The sequence below is a fragment of the Chinchilla lanigera genome, unplaced genomic scaffold (genome assembly GCF_000276665.1).
Source record: "Chinchilla lanigera isolate Chin_1 unplaced genomic scaffold, ChiLan1.0 scaffold00003, whole genome shotgun sequence".
NCBI classification, from domain to species: Eukaryota; Metazoa; Chordata; class Mammalia; order Rodentia; family Chinchillidae; genus Chinchilla; species Chinchilla lanigera.
Window position 1 is genome coordinate 50,867,643 of NW_004955404.1, and position 21,926 is coordinate 50,889,568.

Below are 21,926 nucleotides of genomic sequence, written 5' to 3' on the forward strand. Positions count from 1 at the left end.
AGGGGAGGGGAAGATTTCCTTACTAGCAAATGTTTATGTGCAGTGTTTTAAGAGGAGAGATAGACTCTTGTCACTGGAGTGCAGGACACTCATGCCAGCAGGAACTCGAAAGGCAAGACTCCTTTAGGCAGTTACAGAGCCTGCCTTCTCAGCTGGACATTCAGAAAGCACAGAGCTCCTGAGACCTGGCTACTCATAAGGACCCACCTGAGGGGCCAAGTAAAAGCAGATCGGCGGGCTCTGCTCCAGCTCTAACCAGAACCCCTAGAAGTAGTTCCTCTGATCAGGCCAGCTTGGGAGACAGTAAACTGCAGGCATCTGAGCTCTCAGAAGGAGGGAAAGGGGTGAGTGCTGCTGCCAGAAAGGGCTGGGGTGGCAAAGCCTTTTCTACACCTCCGATAGAGCTTTGTGGGCCTGGTAGTGATGATTTTTCTCCAAGTAGTGACCCAGTAACCACAGGTATGTTGTCCAGTGTGTTATATGGAGAGCTCCCTCTTCATAATGAGAAAAATCAGATTTAAATTGAATGGTAACTATTTGCAGTTCTGACTGGTTAATCTGACATCAGGTAGAAACTGTCTTTCATCAGTGCTCATTTTTTTCCACTTTGAAGATTTATACATGTGTCTATGCATGTGTATGTATATGCACACATATGTATAAATCTTCAAAGATTTGCCTATATCCTACATAAATATCCTACAGATATGCCTCTATGTCCAAAATACAAAAGAGAAATCCCACTACTGTTCCCACCCCACATTAAAAACTGTTGCAGGAGCATATGAATTATTTTTAAACCAGTATAGTGATAAGAAGTCTAAGCTAAGAAAGCCTTTTTGGATATTTAATTTAGTAGCAACAAAAAAAATTTTTTTAAGTAGTAAAATTTTTCTAACAAATATTACTCAGAAAGAAGCTGGGCATGGTGCTGCACACCTGTAATTCCAGCACTCAGGAGGCTGAGGCAGGAGGATCGTTGCAAGTTCAAGAGCAGCCTGGGCTACAAAGTGAGTTCAAGGCCAGACTGAGCTGCACAGTGAGACCGTCTCAAAAAGACAAAAAAAGAAAAAAACAATATATATATATATATATATATATATATATATGATGAGACATGTGGCCTGTGTGGCAGGGAGGAGGTTTGAAGGGAGGTTTGAAAAGGTTCTGAAGCATATATATATGTAAAGCAGAGACTCTCACTAGGTGGTGGGGTGGATGGGGAGCAGGAGCTCATCATCCCACTGTTCCATCACCCTCACCTCTCAGCCAGGCCTATGACAGTTCAGATCACTAGGAAAATAGATAGAAACCATCCGTGTGGTCCAGCTTCTTCATCCTACACTGGAAGGAACTACAAGCCCCAGGGATACATGGTACAGCCCAGGGTTTGCCTGCTGCCTGGGCTGTTGTTCTCTGGGCCTCCTCCCTGCCACACAGGCCACATGTCTCATCATAACAGAGTGACCTAGACACCTACACCCACCCCTCCTAGAGCTGTTTCCCTTCTGAACTGGAACAGACGTGCACATTAACCTTGCTCCCTACAAATCCTGCTCTACATTTGTAGGGACACCCTGATCCTGTCTGCAGTCCTCACCATGTGCCACACTTCCTACCAAATCTTGACCGAAGGATTTAGAAAATCACTTTTTAGGTGCCACTGCAACTGAAAGCTACTTGATCCTGATCTTCAGTATCCATTTATCCATTAATAGTTTTCAGCCCACTTGCATAGTAGCATTGATCTTAAAAATTGAAAACAGACCACTGCTGAAACCCACGCTCGCAAGTTTTTATTTGATTGGTCCAGGGTGAAACCCAGCCGTGGTACCCGGAACATCTATTCAGCCACTTCTGATGCACAGTCAAGACTGCAAACCACTAAGCTACTTGGATAAGTACCAGAGGTTATCAAAATCTTTGCTTGTAAGGTATTTTTAAGGAATCATTAAGTGTTAAATGATTGGTGTGTGGGTGATGTCCCCCAGGTATAAATATATTACTATTAAAGATGATTCCATGTTATCTCTGAAAATATGAAAGCTCCTCATCCAATCACAAATCTAAAGATAATCCTTGACTTGCCAAAACGAGAAGGCGTCAGTAACTCTCATGTTCACTTCCAGATTTACAATGTCCATTACACCATGAGTATCAATGGGAAATTACAGGATGGGTCAATGGAAATAGATGCTGGCAACAACTTGGAGACCTTTAAAATGAGAAGTGGAGCTGAAGAAGCAATTGAAGTTAATGATTTCCAGAATGTAAGTATGTTTCTTACATTTAGAGAGTTTAGCAAGACAAGCCTGGGGGACTTTTCCAATTGAAGAAGAAGCATCACACACACACACACACACACACACACACACACACACACGGTAACTTTTTCAGCACATTTGTAGTGCTAGTAATCCATGTGTGCAGGTAGCACATTCTCTCTGAGAAAGGAACATGCTTCACACTTGGTTTTGTTTAGTTTTGTTGAGACAGGGTCTTACTACATAGTTCAAGCCGGCCCTGGACTCACTCTGTCGCCCAGGCTGGCCTTGAACTTTTGGTGATCCTCCTGTCTCAATCTTCCATGTGCTAGGACTACATGGTGGTGCACACTTTTGAAAATTACTTCATATTTTCAAAAGAAAAAGACAGTGCCTTTGTAGGGGAAAAAAACAACACAAAGCAATACCACCTTTGAGCACAGTGGTACACATCTGCACTCCCAGCTACTTAGGAGACTGAAATAGGAGGATCACTTTAGCCCAGGAGTTTGAGGTCAGCCTGAGCAACATAGTGAGTTTCTGTTTGAAAAGAAAGGAGAGAGAGAGGAGGGGTGGGGGGGAGAGAAGAGAGAGAGAGAAAGGGAATAAAGGGAGAGAGAAAGGGAAGGAGAGATGAAGAAAGGCAGGAGAAAATTAGATTAAATTAAATTAAAAGAAAAACAACTTCATTGCATCCATGTACTTAAGGCAAGAACTATTTTGAAAAGCTATTTTTACTTCTTGGAAATAAAAGGTATAGTCCTAGGAATCAAAATAAAGCTGTTTTGGGGGGGGCATTGAGATAGGGTCTCACTGTACAGTACAGGCTGGCTTTGAACCTACTATGTAGCCCAAGCTGGCCTGGAACTTTCTGTGATCCTCATGCTTTAGCCTCTGGAGTGCTGGGAATACAGGTGTGCACCACCATGCCCAGCAAAGCTCAATTTTTAAAAATGAAAAATAAGTCACAGTACTATTGAAAGAAGCAAACTCTGCCTGGAATTATATTAAGTATTGGCAGAAAGAACTGAAAGAACTCTTTTCAAGTTGTTTTCTATAACAAGGCAAATAAAATGTTCAAAGTAGCCTAAAATGTTGCAAAGCCTGAAATTTTTTGAACTTCTGGACAGGAGAGAAATCTGAACTAACAACAGGTAGGAGCCAGATGTAGTGGCACATGTTTGTAATCTCAGCATTCTGGGAGGCTGAGGCAAGAAGATCAGAAGTTTGAGCACAGCCAGGGCAACTTAAACCCTATCAAAGAAAGAGAGAGAGAGAGAGAGCAAGCAGGGAGGGAGGGAGAGAAGGAAGGGAGGGAGGGAAAGAAGGAAGGGAGGGAGGGGAAAAGAAGAAGGAAAGAGGGGCTGTGGATTTAGCTCAGCGGCAAAGTGCCTGCCTGGCAAGCACAAGGTCGTGAGTTCGGTTCCTGGTACCGGAGAAAAACCAAAAAAAAAAGAAGAAGGAAAGAAAGAAAGAAAGAAAGAAGAAAGGGAAGGAAGGAAGGAAGAGGAACGGGCTGCAAATCAGTGTGGAGGGTCTGGGTTCAATTCCCAGTACCACAAACAAACAAAATCATGTAAGATCTATTTACATACTTTTCTCAATTCTTCTGACTTCTCATTTAATCCAGAAAATTAGCATGAGCAAATTCCTTATTTTAGCCTGTGTTTTCTGGCCATAGTCTATTACAGATAAAACATTCAAGTCTCCTTTGAAAAGGACTGCTTTGTTTCCCAGAAATTTAATTTACAGGCAATTTGAGACATTAAGCTATTCAGCGCCTCTTCAGTGTGCATCTGCAAAGCAAAGTGTCACTCCAGGCCTAATTTCCCTTTGGCCGCTGTACATGTCTTATTATCGTTTGTGTGCTGTGATGAGGAAGAGGCTCACTGTTGGGGTTTTCTTGTTAACTGCAGATGGAGGAGGTGAAACTTCATAATGAAAAAGGGCTCTTGAAAATAATGTCTTTTTTGATAGTTTATCGGTCCACAAACATCTCATCGACCCATCTTCCTCTGATGGGTGAGAAAAACTAAAGATGCTTTTCATTTGAATGAAAGCACTCCTCTTGTTGGTATTAAAACACACTTCACAAGTCCTTTTGAATACAGAGCAGATGCTGACATTAGAGCCATGCGGTGGTGTACACTGTTTGGTAACGACAAGGACTGGCTGTGTTCAGAGTGGTCTCTGCCCTGGGGACGGGTGCTGCAGCTCTGTGCTCAGCTGCATTCTGTTAGGTCATATCTTTGCAAATCGTTCTGGTCAGTGTGCAAATTATTTTCTCTGGACCTATTACAGGCTTTTACTGTAAGACCCAGGACAGGGTAAAAGCACTTTTTCCCTTGTACTACTCAATATAAACCAATAAAATGTGGCTTCCCATGCACATCATTCAATCTAAAACACAACTGAATACCTAGCATGTGCCACAATATCATCATATGCAAAGGAAGCTACAGAGATGAATAAGAAAAGATCCCTCTCCCTCAAGATGTTCATGTATCCAGAATATCCTCTGAAAATATTTTAATCCCAAACCTATATATGTTTTATAATCCTTCAGCTCTTTCTAATAATGGTATTGATTGTGCTTTGTTCTCATAGACCAATAGGGCCACAAATATTTTATAAACTGATCAATTCTCTTTGATAGCTTCCACATTTCTCTAAGCCAGAACTGGCGAGTAGAACATTTTTTTGATGGATAGTACCTGTTATGGGTTTAAACAAGCCTGGACTTCTGAAAACACATGAATCAGCCTCTATGGTCATGCACTATTACTTTCTCTTCTATTTTAAGCCATCGGTCAAATTCAGGAAGGGTTGATTGAAGCTCACTGTGCACAAGGGACAGTGGTAAGCATGGGGGATGAAGATAAGTGACTCTTGTCCCTCTAGAGTCTCCCGGTCCAGCCCAGGAGGTAGATGCACACAGACCTGGCTGCAGGACAGCCCAGCAGCCCTGCTGTGATGAGTTATGAGCTTATTGTGCAAGAGCAAGGAGGCATTACTGCCAATAAGGGGCTCTGAGCAGGTTGACAGAGGTGGTGACAGTTGAATCAGGTCCTGAGGAATGATTTGGATTTCAGCAGGCAGGGAGGCAGGGGCGAGGCTTTCCGGGCCCTGAGAAGAAGAGTGAGCAAGGTGTGCGGTCCTGCTCCCAGTGTGGTCAAATGTGGGGGAGGCGGCAGGACAAAGACATGGCAGGGCCAGGTTGCGACAGGTTCGGAATGGTCAATGAATGTCTCCCCTGTTCACCCAGAACCCCACCAAGACTGTAATAGAGCTCAACGAGAAAAAAGAAGCCCCCAAGAGGGGGGGGACACTAAAAAATGCTTCAGGTTCTGTACCCTGGAAGATACCAAAGCCAGATTAATGTGTTATATTCTAGAAGGTTTTTCACAAGCATCTATGCTGGGTTAGACCAAGCCTTTCAGATATAATGCTCTGTTTAAATAGCAAACATCCTGCTTAGAAATTGAAAGAATATACTGGTGGGGATATGAGTGTTTATAATTCTTTTAATTTATGAATATTTAAAATTTATAATTTTAAAAGCTAGAGAAAAAGGATAGCATAACTATGTTATTGATTTCAAAACTCAATACAGCCCCCAAACGTAACATAAAGGAAAACTAAAATGAAGGTCATTTAAAGTAAAATATGGACTCCATATGTAAATGCTCACCTTGATACATTAGAAAACATAGTAAAGTCAAACATATGCACTGGTAGTTGAATGACTGCCAGGGCCACAACCTAAAGTGCAGACAGATGCAAGTGTTTTGGCAATTAAATTTTAAGTGATTTTCTCAAACAGCAAGCATAAGTACCGGTTTCTTTCCATTTTCATCGTGATTGCATTTTTAGGAAATGCATTGTACATTAAAACCATGCCAAAAATCACTGTTTATATGGAAAATATTGGCTTCCAGGCAGTGATACCTATGGACAGGTTTTTTCCTTGGGCCCACGACAGTAAGTTCTTTGGGTCTGCCTCAGGCTCTGCAGAACCAAGCATCCCCGGGCACTGCCAGGTGAGGACAGGAGTACTCCAAACTTTGTGACAAGATTTCTCCAAAGATTTCTAAAAAGCCCTTGGGTGCAGGACTCCTATCCTCCTTGGAATCCTTCCGGATGTCACAGAAATAAATGTGCTACCTTAGAAAGAAGAAATATGCTACTAAATTGAGATTACCTGACTATTGTAAAAGGACTTTAGAATTTTGAAATCATCATTTGCCTTTGTTAGCAAATTTCATTATCACTAGCATCTAAGGCCTTGTTTGTGTGCAAAAGCAAGAGGTTCACTTGGCTTTCTTCTGCTTCTTTTGTTCCTTCTGTTTAATTTCTTAATATATTTGCCCATTTAATGTGGATTTTTAGCTTGACATGGTGGTTAATACGTGTGAATTCCTTCCCACTGGTCCCAGCCCCATGGGGTTTCAGCTCTCTTTGCAGCATGTAGCCCGTCAGCACTAACTCCGTTCTAGCTTCTCACATGATGCTGCTAGTCCTTCGAGAAACCAGCTGTCTCCTCCGGGGGAACAATAATGGCTGCGTGGTGTTTCCTCCCACACATCTCGCACCACAGCACAGGAGTGTTGGAAGTTGAGAACATATCACATAGGCAGGCAGCCATCTCCCTCCTTTGCCTTCTATTTGTCAAACTATGGTTCTTGGATTTACATGCAGAATAATGACAGCAGAACTTTGGGAGGTAGCAGAGGGTGTTCTTCAGGCCATCAGCAGGACAGCATCCAAAAACTTACTGGAAACGCATATTTTATTAGGCCTACTGAATTGGAAACTCTAGGATTGGGATCCAACACTGTGTTTTATTCTGATGCAAGCAAAAGCTTGTGAGACATTGGTATGGAAGGCGCTTGGGTCCAAAGGCTAGTGCAGTCCTTTAGAAATTTAGTTACTCTGAACAAGTGCCTTTCATTTTAGATTAGCAGTCCTCAGCTACAGACAGCTTGAGGAACCTCTCTCTTTTTCTGGTCTCATTATGTAGTGCAGGCTGGCCTTGAACTCCATATGTAACCCAAGCTGGCCTTGAACTTCTAACAATGTTCCTGTCTCAGCTTTCCAAGTGCTAGGATTACAGGCGTGTGCTAGCATGCCTGGTCTGGGGAGCTTTTATGACTACCAAGGCTGGCCCTGAGCAAGACCACCCCAATGTGACGCTCTGAGGCGGCCCAGGCATCTGTTCTGTTAGACTCTTTCCAGGGAATTTTGGTGCCTGAAGTCAGAGCCCTGCATCCAGCTTTGGTGCTCCTCCTCCCAAGCAGGGCCCTGCCCCTGCCTGTCTGAGAACGAGTTGGTGCCAGGAAAAAATAGATGAAATGAGTGATGTGTGTGCACATGGCTGGTCGGGCCTCAAGGTGAACAGTGAGGCACTTAGGGAAAAGGCAACCTTTTTCTCTACTTACCAGCCGGTGCCTGCCAGCTTTACAGAGCACCTGGAGCTGAGCTCAAACACGGTAGAACTTTCCATGCATCTCCTCCAGCATGACTTACACTTAGCTTCATTCTTCATTTAGGACAGAATCCGGAGCCAGGATCCCTAGATTTCTAAGTATCCCTCATCCCCCAGTCCTTAGCACCGATCCTGGAGTTGGTTCCGTGTTATTCTGGCACTTGTCTCAACATAACAGAAGGCTGTCAAGATTCAGCTCTGTGGTGATGTCTGCGTTGTTATGGTACAAAATTTAAAACCTTTAAGACTATTTTTGGCCACTCATTTGTCATGAAACTGAAACCAGCAGTGTGAAAGTAAATAATTCTGGAACGGAACGTACCTTACCCCTTCTATCCTCTGTGGGTAGAAGCAGTGCCCAGCTGTCAGCCAAGATGGAGCCTTGTGGCCAGTATTTCCCTTGATTCTAGTCCCCAGGCAGACAAGGAGGAGACACTGTTTATATCTCACAGGGGCAAAAAAGAAGACATCAAGTTCTTGAATAAGGTCTAGGAGCGAACTTCAGCTCTTGGTAGGCTTTTCTGTTTCTGGGCTTTGTAACTAAGGAAAACCCCAAATTAATAGATTTAATTAATTTGACTAACAGCTTTTGAGAACATCTGTAGGATCACCAAAAAGAATAAATTTTTAAAAAACTCAGATGTAAGGTTCAAGAAGCTTACAATTGAGTAAGCAGTGTAGACGAACTGCAAAATGAGATGAAGACCAGAGCATTTACCTGAAGTCAGAGGCAAGAGAGCTCGCTCAGCTCGGGGCTCCACAGAAAGCCGCATGGAAAAAGGAGCAATTCTTCTGAACTTGCAGGCAGAAAGAGAGTAACTAACGTACCTATCTTGGCTCAAACTGTCACCTCTCCTGACTGTGCTGTCTAAAGTACCATCCCCTGGTTCCTTTCCTCCTTCTCTGCCTTGCTTGGCTTCACAACTTATTTGTACCTGACTTCTCTATTTTTTTATTATTGGTAAATAATGCTAAATGGTAAAGTCTGAGAGAAATGGGATTTTACATTCTATTCATCCCTGTACCCAGCACCTGCAATAGTGCCTGGCACAAAATACACATGTCGTAAGTTGACTAAATGAATGGATGGACACATTCTTATCTCATAGGGCATCACAGGAATCCGTTTTGCGGGAGGAGAGAAGTGCTACATCAAAGCACAGGTGAAGGCTCGTGTTCCTGAGGTTGGCGCTGTGACCAAGCAAAGCATCTCCTCCGAACTGGTGGGTCCTGGTGTGCTTAGAAAATAAGAGAGTTTGAAGGAACAACCCTTTGAGTCTCAAGACCGATTCTAAGTTGTTTTTTTTCTCTCCACCAAAGGAATTTAAACTCTTTCTGTCCTACTGGTCCCAAGGGAATATTTTTTCAAAAGGCTTGGGAAAGCCATACTTTAAAGTGTGACTGGGCTTGGAACTTAGATAGCCCTTATTTGCCTGATGGTAGTGAATCAGTGATTCTCATTACAAGAAAGACTCCACACGATTCAGTCTTCATGAAAGGGGCCTCAGAAGGCCTCTAGCCTCAGCCCCATGCAACCTGGGAATTCCTTCCACGTATTCAGCTGATGATGATCCAGCTTCTACAGGAAAGCTGTGATAGGACTCACCCAATGTCAGTCAGCTAGCTTCAGCATCAGGGAAGTTCTAATTGTTTTGCCCATCTTTGAGCAGAGATGGTTCCTTGTATGATTTCTTCTCTTTAGTTCAAGGCCCGCCCAGTGAATCGACACAACATATATTTAATTCCTTTCCTATGTGTCAGTTTGTGAGGTTTTTTTTTTAATTCAATTTACTATTATTTTCCATTAGGCTTGATTTTTTTAAAATGTTAAGAACTGTAGAGTTTTAAAGACACATTTAACAATAGTACTTTACATTTCTACCATACTTTAAGGCTTACACAGAGATCACATCAGCTACTGTCCTGCACTGAGTTTTGGCTGGCACGGTGAGAAAAAAAGGGGACTTGGAGTCAGACAACAATCTGAAGTCAAATCCCAGCTGACACTTGCTGTGGATGATTTTAACTCCTTGGACCTGTTTCGTCATCTGCAAATGGGGAATGTACACACTATGTCCATGGCTCTAAAATCCACTACAGGGTGAGTGGATGGCTGTTGCTCATTGTCGTTAATTTGATTATGACCATCTCTGAGCCTGCCAGTATCCCTCAGGGGGAAGTGAAGCAAGTGTCAGCTCCCTTAAGGCAAGAGGGAAAATCAGGATAAGCAAAGGTGCCTAGAAACTCCCTGATTGCCCCCAGAGGAGCAGCAGCAGGCAGTATCTCAAAACAAAACAAAGCAAAAACTAAAAACAAACCTTAGTCTGAAGTGGGCCATCATGTGTTCTGCTTTCTTTCCTACTCCCTGTGTCCCCAACATTCATCCTGTGAGATGATTTCCAGGCCTCCAAGGCTCCAGTTATTCCCCAGCCACGTTCTAGTCTGGTCCCTCTTGAGCTAGACCATTCAGAATTGAAGCCCATGCTCTCGGTGTGAACACCAGGCTGAAACGGATGGAGACTTCCTGGCTCTGATCTTTGAACTTCTCTTACCATATACCATAATCTTTATAGTCACCCCACTCAGTTCCTGCTATGAAGATTTTACTGTATTATAATCCTTGCCATGTCTCCGTCCATGGACCTGGAGCTCACTCTTTTCTCCTCCTCCTCCAAGGACCACCTCCCCAGCCAGAACTTACCCAGAACTAGTCATAAGTAGAACTAGTCATTTTGTAGATTTTTAAAACGTAGCACCACCCCTCCCCCATTTTTAAAAGCAATCCTTTACCTTTTTTTTTTTTTTTGAGACAGGGTCTCACTCTGCAGTTCAGGCTGGCCTTGAGCACACTTTGTAGCCCAGGCTGGTCTCAAACTTGCAATGATCCTCCTGCCTCAGCCTCCTGAGTGCTGGGATTATAGGCGTGCGCCACCACGCCCAGCTAAAAACAATGCTTTGTTACTGTAGAAAAGTTGGAAAATACATAAAAGTATAGAGAATGCAATCACCCACAACTGCAAAATCCACAGGTAACGAAGGTTAATGTTTCAGTGGATATTCTGTTTGTATCTATGCATGTGGCATTCTTTTCATAAGTTAGACTATTGTACATTGTTGTTTAACTTTATTTCTCCTAGAATGTACATTATTGTTGATATAGTACACCATATGTTAATTTTCAAAGTCTTTTATTCCCAGACACTTCAGATACCAGTTTTTCACTATTTCAAATAATAGCTGAAAAAACCTTCCATCACAGTGAATTGTGTCTGTATTTCAGCTGTTGTCAGCATTTGATACTTAGGCCACAGAGGTAGATCTGCCCTTTATTTTAGTTGTTTACACTGCGGATGGTGGCTCTTCTGATAGACAAAAACAATTCAAACAATACATGCTTGGCTGTCAGTAGAAGACAACGTAGAGTAACTTAAACAAATAGAAATCTGCTTTTCTCCATTGTAGGCAGTGTAGAGGTAGGCGGCAGCAGCTCTGGCTTAGTGGCCAGCATCTCTGTGGTTTTTATATCTTTGTCTTTCCTTCCAACTTCAAACATGGTGGCACTGCACATTCCCTTCTTTAGTCAAAAAGAAGTTCAGCGCCAAGCATGACTTACTTTTAATCAGGAGAAGCAGGCCTCACAATCCCCAACACACTTTGGCCCGGATCTCAGTGGCCATCACTGGCTACCCAGGCACCCCTGGCCCTGGAGAGTATGAGAAAGCAAGTGGCTCCTGGAGCTGGAAACACCGCTGCCTCCCCCACCCCCAAAAAAGCAAGACTGTGGTGCAAGGAAGAGGAAAAAGGAAAGAGACAGAGTAAGCAACTGAAACGACAGACCCCAAGACCCATTTAACATTCGTAGCTTATGAGAGGCATCGCTATGCACTACCCTAATCATTCTACTCTTCCCACACACGGTACACAATGATGGGGCAGATTTATATGCTACTTTGCCCTCATAAATTTTTCATCAGTTTTGTATAACTTTAAAAAGCTACTGTACGCAAGAGCACTCATCGCCTGGATGAAGCCATTTAATTTAAGGTAAATAACTGGATTACCTGAGTGTTAGCTTCCTCCAATAACTTTAAGTTGTTTTAATGCAACCATAAGCCTGAGGGAGAGATGTACATGAAGTGCTGCTTTTAGCTAAAAGTAAGGAGAAAACATTTTAATTTCTCGGACCTACTGCAAGCTAATAAATACATGAAAGGAACAACTGGGAAAAATAAATTTGTCTCCTGGGTTATCAAACCATTCTCAGCAGCTTGCTGAAGAAAATCTGGGATTCAGCTTTGAAATCTCAGTGGCATGCTTGATGTGAGGAACATCTGAAATATGTTTTGTGATAGCTGGGAAATGGAGAAACAGTTTATGTTAAATAATACTTTGAACTGCGACATTAAAGAACCATTCGCTTGCTTTTCCCATTGTTGTTTGAAAGCTTCAGAACAAAACCCCAAAAAATTTTCACTTCAAATGAAAGGTTCCTCTATCCTTTTATAGGATTTCAGGGCCTGTTCAATTGCTTTTCCTCCAAAAACATCTTTGATTGAAAACATGAGATTAACCTAAATCTCAAAGTTGGTATCAAGTAATTTTCACTTCAACTCAGAACACTTCTACTCACATGTTACAGCTATTCAGGGGCCAGGCACGGGAGGAGGCATGTGAATACTGGAAGAGAGCTACAAAGAGGTTGGAACCTGAGAGTGCTCACAGGCACGCGTGCATGCACAAACACTCGCGCATGCACACGCAGAACCCTCCCCTTCAAAGGGCAAAATAACCTTTTAGCAACCTGGGATGTTCTGCTGCCCTCTTTGCTCAAGTGCATCTCATTCTTCACTTACTTACAGGAAGGCAAGATCGTGCCAGTTAAATATGAAGAAAACTCTCTTATCTGGGTGGCTGTTGACCAGCCTGTGAAGGACCACAGTTTCCTGAGTTCTAAAGTCCTGGAACTTTGTGGCAACCTCCCTATTTTCTGGCTTAAACCCACGTATCCAAAAGGTAACATTTTAAATTCTCACAATGCTGCTTGGAATGGCCCATTTCCTGTGAGGTTCATCTGAACCTCTCTCAGATTAGGGCACGTAACAAAGATCAAAGCAGGGTGCATGCGGTAGTGTCCTCATAATTAGCAAGAGAGATAAAAGGTAAAGGGACATCTCTGTCTGCATCGGGGAATGGAAGGAGCAGCAAGGTTAACAGGAGGCAGAGCAGAGAGAAAAAGCACCACTGCAGTACCTGTGGCTTTTATTTATGTTGCTCCCAGTTCTCCCCGCTCTGCCCCTTAATCTCAGTTGTTTGCACCTTCCAATTTTACCTGTTTTATTCCTAAGGCATAGAATCAAGGGACTGAGAAGCTGTCATGCCACCAAACCTTTACTATGTTCAAGTCTAGAATTATGGGACAGCCAAGAGCTACTGTGGGTATAGCCTGAGATTCCTCAAGTTCAAGGCTTGAGAATCAGTTTCCAAGTTCAAAGGAAATAAATTCAGGTCACGGGGTCCAAATTACATTGGCGATATCTCTGAGCTATTTCCAGGTGACAGAGGGCAGGTGAGCCCAGGGGACCTTGCTCTTTCCCCTTGGCTTCTCCTATCCCTAGAGGGCCTCTCACTCATGTCTGCTGCAGTCACCATGCTGGTCTCCCCAAGGCCTACTTTGAAGTTCTGGTTTGGGGCCAGGGGTGGCTTTCTCCTGGCACAGCTAAGACAGGCTAAGTTTTCAGAAAAATTTTATTTATTCATTTTACTATGAATATCAGGAGACCACAGTGTGAAATGAAAATATAGGCATTAAAACCTCTAGGCTTGGTGGGGATCTGGTACAGAAAGAATGAGCACTTAGTGTTGAATAGGTAATTTTAGTTTTTTGCAACATGAACAAAGGCCTCGAGATGGATGGTAGTGATGGGTGTACAGCAGTATGAATGTATTAGATGTCAATGAACCACACACTTAAAAATGGTTTAGCAGCTGGGTGTCGTGGTGCACACCTGTAATCCCAGCCCTTGGGAGGCTGAGGCAGGAGAACTGTGCAAGTTTGAGGCCAGCCTGGGCTACACAGTGAGTCCAAGGCCAGACTGAACTATGTAGTAAGACCCTGTCTCCAAAAAAACAAAAACAAAAATGGTTTGGCTACTAAATTTTGTTATGGATTAAAAGAATACCTCATCAGGCTTAAAAAATACCATTTCCTGATTGTACCATAACTAAATTCTTCTTGGGATTCACAAGTCCTATACTGTTCCAAAGCATGGAGGAGGCGGCTGCTCTGTAGGCAGACTTGGTCGTTGGGTCCGATGTACACACTATGGGTACTGGCTGCCTGGCACAGTGAGGCAAGAAGTGTGGTGGCCATGTGCAGGCTCAGTACAACAGAATACCATGTCTGTTTCTGTCACAACACAGGTGGCTGGCGAAAGGGCTGTCCAGAGAGCTGTGCTTTTGTCATTTCAGTTTATGCCGCTGTGGGTGGCTGTAACACAATTCCATGGGCACTTGACAGGGTCTGGCTTTCTATTCCCCACCACCTTCAACTCAATGATCATGCTTTTCATTACCCAGAAACTACAACTTTTGCTAGTTAAGGACAAGAGTCTCCTACACTGCTACCATGCAGAGCTCCTCTAATGAGGCTTTCTCTGAGGACAAGCTTCTTAACCAGAGTTCACCCACCTATTCAAACAACTCATGAAGGGCTATCGTGTGCCACACTGTGATGCGTGAGGTGCACTGGTGAACAAAACTGACAAGAATGCATGTTCTCGAGTTTCGTGTTGCAGGAAAATCAGACATAAAATGCACGCTAAATTAAGAAAATTGTATGGTATGATACAAAGTGCTGTGCAGAAATAATGCAGGGCAAACGGAGGGAAGGGAGAATGGGAACACAGTACTACTGGCAGTGCTCAAACGTCAGGCACAGGGAGTAACCTCCTCTTTGGGAAGTAGCTTCTTCTCGCTACATCCAAGATGTCCCTTGGTCCCTCACCACTCAGCAACACAGCATAACCACATCTAAGTATCCCAGACATCACAGCATACGTACAAAAACTATACATATCGGGCTGAGATTGTCTAGCTCTCGCCTGCCATACAAGGTGTTCGATCCCTAGCACCTCATAAAATGTATAAATATTACATATATCAGAAAAGTAGAACCCAAATTAGAAACGTACTAAATAAATGTTGGTATATCCATAGGATGGAATATCGTATTAAAAATAAAGGTGTTTCCCCCTTCTCTCTCGTAAGTTCAGTTTATTTTAGAATAAAACCAAGAAAATATATCTCCCTCACATGATGATGTATGGCTCCCCATCTAATTCTAATAAAACCCTCCAACTCCAGAATCCAGTAGCTCCTGGGCCTTGAATCTTGAAGCCAGCAGTCATCAATGTTGCAGACTAGCCACTGTGAATGGTGGCTGGACACGGATCAGAAAGATAAGGGGGAGTGCACACGTCTGCGGAGCTCTACCTGTGTTCCAGACACTGTCCTAGAGCACGTTTTATCCTCCATCTTTACCAACAAATGCTGGATTACCTACTCCACTTCTAAGGTTCAGAGAGATTAGTTTGCCTGAGTTAATTTAGCTACTTAAAAAAACATGGAGCTGTGAAATGAAGCCAAGTATGGCTTTAAAACACATACAAGTTCTCATAAATAACAAAGCATGATATAATCATTTACGACTTGTGTCTAGATGTCCCCATGCAGTCATAAGTAGGGCTTTTTCAGTGGCTGAATCTAGTGTGTGAAGCTTCAATTGATTCATGGTGCAGTACTAGACTCAAGGGCACTAGGATTAAGAGTGTGAGTGCTACTTTCCCAAAGTAGTCTGGATAAAAGGCTCAGAAAGATGCCATTAAGATCTCTCATTGCTTTTGCTGTCTTCTGCCCACCATGAACTGTTTTCCTTTGTGAAGCCACCCTGCCTTGCAGCCAGCCAATTATGGACTGAAACCTCTACAAACTAAATGAAATAAACCTTTCCTCCTTTAACTTTGAGTGTGGACTATTGTGTAATGACAGAAAAGTAACTAAGACAATCACCTGACATTTAAGAGCTTATTATATGCCAAACACGTTTTAGCAGGTACAGATTTTCATTAACCCTCTGACTACTTCATAAATTAGATACAACTATCCCCATCTTACAGATGAAGAAACTAAGGTCCAGGGAGATACCACAGTTCGTACTATATGGTACTTTCCATCTTTGTTACTCAGGTGTCAGTTGTGCTGCAGGATCTGAGGCAATACAGTTAACCAGAGCACTGGGTTGGAAGAAAGTTTACCTCTAGGTCCTACATCCACCACTCATTCTGAGATCTTGACCAAGCCTTGATGCTTTCTCTGTCCCATATGAATCAACCAAGATAATGTCCTATGGAAACTACAAAACTTTATATACCCACACAGTCAATGCACTAGGAATACATAGGGCTGAGAGTAACAAATTACCTGACCAAGTTTCAACTTTGTATATATGTATGTATGATGTATGTTATAGTCATAATCCTGGAGCTAAGAGGTTTTTGGCAGTACCAGCTACTCATACCACCAGGTCTCTTTTCTAGTTCACTGTTCTGCTGTCTGTAAGACGCTGGCTTATCATCCTGGTGTCTAGCACTTCATGATCATGCTGCCTCTCATAACTCCAGATAATCACACGGTTGTGGTTTAGATCTAGAACGTCCCCCAAAAGCTTCATATGTGCAGAAGTGGGGCTGTTGGAAAGTGACTGGACCATACGGGGTTCTATAATCGTGAGTGGGTTAATCCACTGAAGAGTTCAGAGTAGAATGTGCTGTTAGGTGATGAGGCCTGGTTACAAGAGGTAGGTCACTGGGGGGTGCGAACTGGAAAGATGTATCTCCCTCCCTGGCTCCTCCCTTTCCTCTCTGCTTCCTGGCTGCCAAGACACGAGCAGCTTCTCTATGCCAGCCCCTTCCACCGACCTCTTTTGCCTTGGAGTCAGCTGACTCCACAATGAATCCTCTAAAGTATGAGCCAAAACAGACCTCTCCTTTAAATCATAGGTGCTGAGTATTTCGTCTCAGTGATAAGAAAGTGAATAAGACAGATCTACATTTGTGCAAGGACATTAATACAGAAAGCTGTATCTGTCCTTTTCCTACAAAAGCAAAAGCTTTCCCATAAATTGCATTAGCATACTCTGCTTATATTTCATTAGTCAGAAATAGCTCACCTGTATACTCTAACTGCAAAGAAGGCAAAGAAAAGGAATAGATTTTATTTACTCAGCTCCCATAGTGAAGACAAGCAAAGAAAAAAGAAGCCAAGAATGCAGGTTGGTCAACCATTTTCTGATGTCTGCTCCAATTAGTATCATAAAATCAAAACAGGTTAACTATAGGTTTAACAAAGAAAGGAAGTCTCTAAAACATGCCCTATTATTACAAACATCATCGCTACAAATATTTAAGTCTCTAGTCATGTTTGTTTTGATATCCTTTCTTGTACTTTTTACTCTAAAAAACGTAAACCTAATTTCCTTAATTATTAAACTAAAAATTTTGCAGAAATCCAGAGAGAAAGAAGGGATGTGGTAAGAAAAATTGTTCCGACGACCACAAGGCGGCCACACGGTGGGCCACAGGGCAACCCAGGGCCTGGAAGACTGTATAATGAAACCAGACCCAGTGTTCAAGAGGACGAAGAACACTTCAATCCTGAGAATCCTTACCATGTGCGTACGGGTGTTTGTGTGACACGTTCAGAAGAATGTGCTACACGCTGCAGTGGTGTTTCTGTTTGAGGTTTCATGCAAGCACCTCTTACTCGATTCTTTTAAAAATACATCAACGCTTTGGTGCAAGATTTGTAATTAAGGGTAAAAACACTTAAGCATCACATCTGTAGTGCGAAATCCTGATTGGTTGTAACCATTATTCAAAGTGGAGCTCTCCTTTTTGTCACAGGAAAATCCATGAAAACACATTCATATCAGGAATTTGATTATTTAGAAATGTTCCAGAGTATGCCCTACAGGCAGTACACAGAATGAAAGTATTCTCTTTAAATCAGTTTACTCATCATCCAACAGACATTTGTGGATTTCCTGCTCTTCCCAGGCCCCAGCCCCACAGTCAGGAGTAACTTCTGCCTGAAGGGGCTCTCAGTCCAGTCATGGGAGAGACTCATACACAGATAAAAATACTTCAGACTGAAACCCTGAGAAAAGATGTTTGTGAGAATAGCACCAAGGGTGGTAACGATTCAAATTTCCTAGGAATTATTATTTAACACTACTCCACTTTGCAGGAAGTGAAAGTAGAATAATATTTATCTGTAACTAGTCTTTAAAATGTGGATGTGTACATAATTTCTTTAAAAACACACAAGGGCACAATATAAAGCCAAATTTCCCTTCCACTGCAGACCCCCTCCCCAGAGGAGCCTACTAGCTGCTTCTTTGAATTAGCACGCGCTTGCACACACACACACACACACACACCTTAATGCAAAAATTCTACACTTTGCTTTCTGTTGTTACTGTATTTTGGAACTTGTTCTTTATCTCCTACATATCTCTAACTAATTTACTTTATATTCATTTTGGAGATTACTTTGTCTCTCCTATATAATCTCTCATTCAGGGCTTGGGGATGTGGCTCAGTGGTAGAAGTGGTAGAGCTCTTGCCTTACAGGAACACGGTCCTAGGTTCAATTCCCAGCACCACAAAACAATCTCTCATTCATTTAATGACCTCTATTCATCTAGTACTATCCCAACATATGGATAGACATAGAAATTTAGTGCTTAGTGAACATATAAATTACTTCCCTACCTTCTGTTATTACAAATACTGTTGGAGCACACCACCCTGTGCACAGCAGGGCTATGGGAAGGAGTATGAGGTAATGCAGGTGAGGATCTTAGCATGGGGCTTGGCACACAGCCCTAACTTGCTCCTTTTAGGTGTTAGTATTCTACCTCTTACATACACAGGCCAGGTAACAGCCTTAGCATAATGTAAGTCTAAATCTTTAGCATAAATATATGGAGTTTTACATTTCAATGGGGGCTACCCAATTTCCCTCTAAGGAACCATATACTATCAAACATTTTTTTTTTTTCAGGTGCTATGGTTGCACTCAAGGCTGGTGCTCTCTCCCTCCCTCCTTTTCTCCCCCTCCCCATATATACAGACAGACAGATACATATAGATATTTTTTTAAATCTTTGCCAAACCCTTGGGTATGTAAATTTTAGCTTCTGCTTGCTCTGTGTAAGGCTGAACACCTTTTCATGCACCATCATTTATGCGTTTTTCTGTGTAGCTTATTAAATTTTACACTGCTTCATGTTACACACATATTTTCTAGTTTATTTCATTTCTTCTTGGTACTAGGAATTGAGCTCAGGGCCATGCACTTGCTAGGCAGGCACTGTGCTGCTGAGCTACATCCCTGGCCTCTAGTTTATCATTTTAGACTAATATATTTTTAGAAAGATATAGAACAGAAAGTATTTCCTGAATAACTCAAGGCTTATCAGAAAATTCAGAATACCCCAGTATTTCATTCCGCTCAAAGAACAAGTCTAAATAGGCAAACAAAATTTAATATAATTTATTCCCTAGGTAGCTGGGTTGGCTGAATCTGTTCAAGGGATGAGGGCATCAGGCACTTTACTAAAGGGCAAGATACGACTCTGCCCCAATTCTATATTTGAGCAATCTATATTTCTTGAAAAAATTCCAATCATACAAATTTTTCCTTTATTATATGCTGACCTATAAGCAAAAATGCTTAAAGCGTGTCTCACTGTGGCCTCAGCCCTCACATATTCCTTTAGGGAAAAATCTTGGAGCAACAACCCATTCCTTCCCGACTTTTTAACCCTAACAAACTTTTATTGAATGCTCAGGTGAGGAGATACCTCAACTAATAGAGTTTTTGTTGTTTTTTGTTTTTGGACATCTGCCCCAGAGAAGCTAGCTATATTTAATGAGGCAGTTGTTTTGTTGTTGTCCCAGATGAACCTATTTCAAGATATGAGAAAATATTCTCAGGAATGGTGGTACAGAGTAAGATACAGAAGTAGGTATTTTGATGACATTTGAACATAGGCTGTATCAGACACTATTATGAAATTACTTTGTTAGGGATAATAGTGTTGTATAGGAAAATGTTCTTTCATTTTGGAGGTACATTCTTATGTATTCATGGGTAAAGTGTCACAATGCCTTCAACTTTTAAATCCACATCAGAATTTACTTTAAAATACTTCAGACAGAACAAGCAAATTTGACCATTGGTTAGGAGCCATCAAATCTAGACAAGTACGCTGATGCTCAGTGCACAATTTTCTTCAGTGTCCTGTATAGCAGAAGGTTTTAATATGTACCCCACAATTTAATATTAAAACTTTTAAAAAAAATCAGCCACCTCCAGGAAAGAGGCTAAATTTAAGAGAATTTAAAGATATGGGCAAAAGAGTATTCAAAATCTTGAACCCTAGATAATACAGAAAAGGTAAAGCAGATTTGCAAACAGCAAAAGGCAAGTTCCTTCTACTTTGGTACTCTCTAGCACTGAAAATGGAGACTTCTGCTTCATCAATATATGATCTTCTGTTTGGTAACACAAGATCTTGAATGTCTACATATATGTAGGCTTTTCCTCAGTGTTACAGACCCTCATGTCTCTGGGGAGGTAATATCCCCATATTCTGCTGCTGACAGGATGCCTAGCATCGTTTTGAGAGCCAGCAGAACTGGAATGGAAATCTGTCTGTACCTCAGTGAGATGCAGAATGGGGACACAAGAGCCCTGGAAGCCATTACTACACAACGCGTCAGTGTTTAGCTGACTTACTCCCAGAAGTTGCAGAAATCCTCTTTTTTTGTTCTAATGTTTCTCTTTTGTTTTCTTATTTAAAACCAATTGAGCCATAAGTAAGAGTGATAATCATGGCTCATTAAAGTCATGGAGAAACTTTAGGATCTTTTTTTTAAAACCCACAACTTTTTTTTTTTTTTTTAGACAAGGTCTCACTCTGTAGTGCAGACTGATCACTAACTTGCAGTGACCCTCCTGCCTCAGCCTCCCAAGTGCTGGGATTACAGGCATGTGCCAACATGCCTGCTTGGCTAAAAACCCACAATTTTTTAACTATGACAGATATCAGAAGAATTTTGAATGATGGCAACGATGAGATTGAAAACTCCTTAGAACAGATTATGCTGATTTCTTGTAATGAAGAAAAACTCAGAATCTTACTTTAAAATTATATACATGTTAATAACTTCTCATTATGAAGAAAATGCAAATAATTCTCTTTCATTTCACAGCAGCAAGGAGGGGAAAGCATGACATTCGACCCCAGACTGGACCATGAAGGAATCTGCTGTATTGAATGCAGACGGAGCTACACTCATTGCCAGAAGATCTGTGAACCCCTTGGGGGCTATAACCCATGGCCCTATAATTATCAAGGTTGTCGTTCAGCATGCAGGGTTGTCATGCCATGTAGCTGGTGGGTTGCCCGTATCTTGGGCATGGTGTGAATCACTTCATTCCTTAGGTGCTGTCAGGTAAGAACTGAGAGTGGAACCGAAGCAACATGAAGCGTGCTGATGCCAAGGGACCACAAAGTATTTTATATTCAACCCGAGTGATGTTATTCTAGGCACTCATAAAAGAATTTCTCAGCTGCTTTCCAGACCTTTACCTAGTGTGTGTAAATGTACTGAAAGAGTAAATCTACAGTACCATAACAATCCCTCTATTATTTGCTTTTGCTTTGATAATAAGGCCTACTATAAGTCTTCCCAAGCTATTACAAAATAAACATGAAAAATATTTAAAATTTGCCAGAGATCTCAACTGTACACTTGGATTCCTTTTCAAGTCACAACCAAAATCATTCCAATCATTCTGTTGCTTGTACAGAATTCAATTGTTCTTAACCTTTATTCTTCCCAGTCTTGCAAATATGCACTCTAGAGTATCCAGAAAGCTGGGCGTGGGGGCACAGGCCTGTAATCCCAGCACTCGGGAAGGATAAGGCAGGAGGATCACTGCAAATTCAGGGCAGCCTGGGCTACATGGTGAGTTCAAGGCCAGCCTGAATTACAGAGCAAGACCCTATCTCAAACAAACAAATCAACAACAAAACACAAAAATAGGTC

The 21,926-nt window shown here is 42.1% G+C and overlaps 1 protein-coding gene across 2 annotated transcripts in view; it reads left to right on the plus strand.

Annotated features, from left to right (window-relative positions):
• Lect1 (leukocyte cell derived chemotaxin 1) overlaps positions 1-21,607 on the plus strand; it is a 25,233-nt gene extending 3,626 nt beyond the window's left edge. The window contains exons 3-7 of one of the 2 annotated variants that reach the window (XM_005374214.2): positions 2,130-2,270; positions 8,859-8,972; positions 12,609-12,762; positions 17,310-17,476; positions 21,087-21,607. In XM_005374214.2, coding sequence (XP_005374271.1) covers positions 2,130-2,270; positions 8,859-8,972; positions 12,609-12,762; positions 17,310-17,476; positions 21,087-21,302 — 792 coding nt within the window. In that variant the 3' untranslated portion in view covers positions 21,303-21,607. The remainder of the gene's footprint in view (positions 1-2,129; positions 2,271-8,858; positions 8,973-12,608; positions 12,763-17,309; positions 17,477-21,086) is intronic. The other variant, XM_005374215.1, reaches the window with a different exon arrangement.
• Positions 21,608-21,926: the final 319 nt, after the last annotated feature.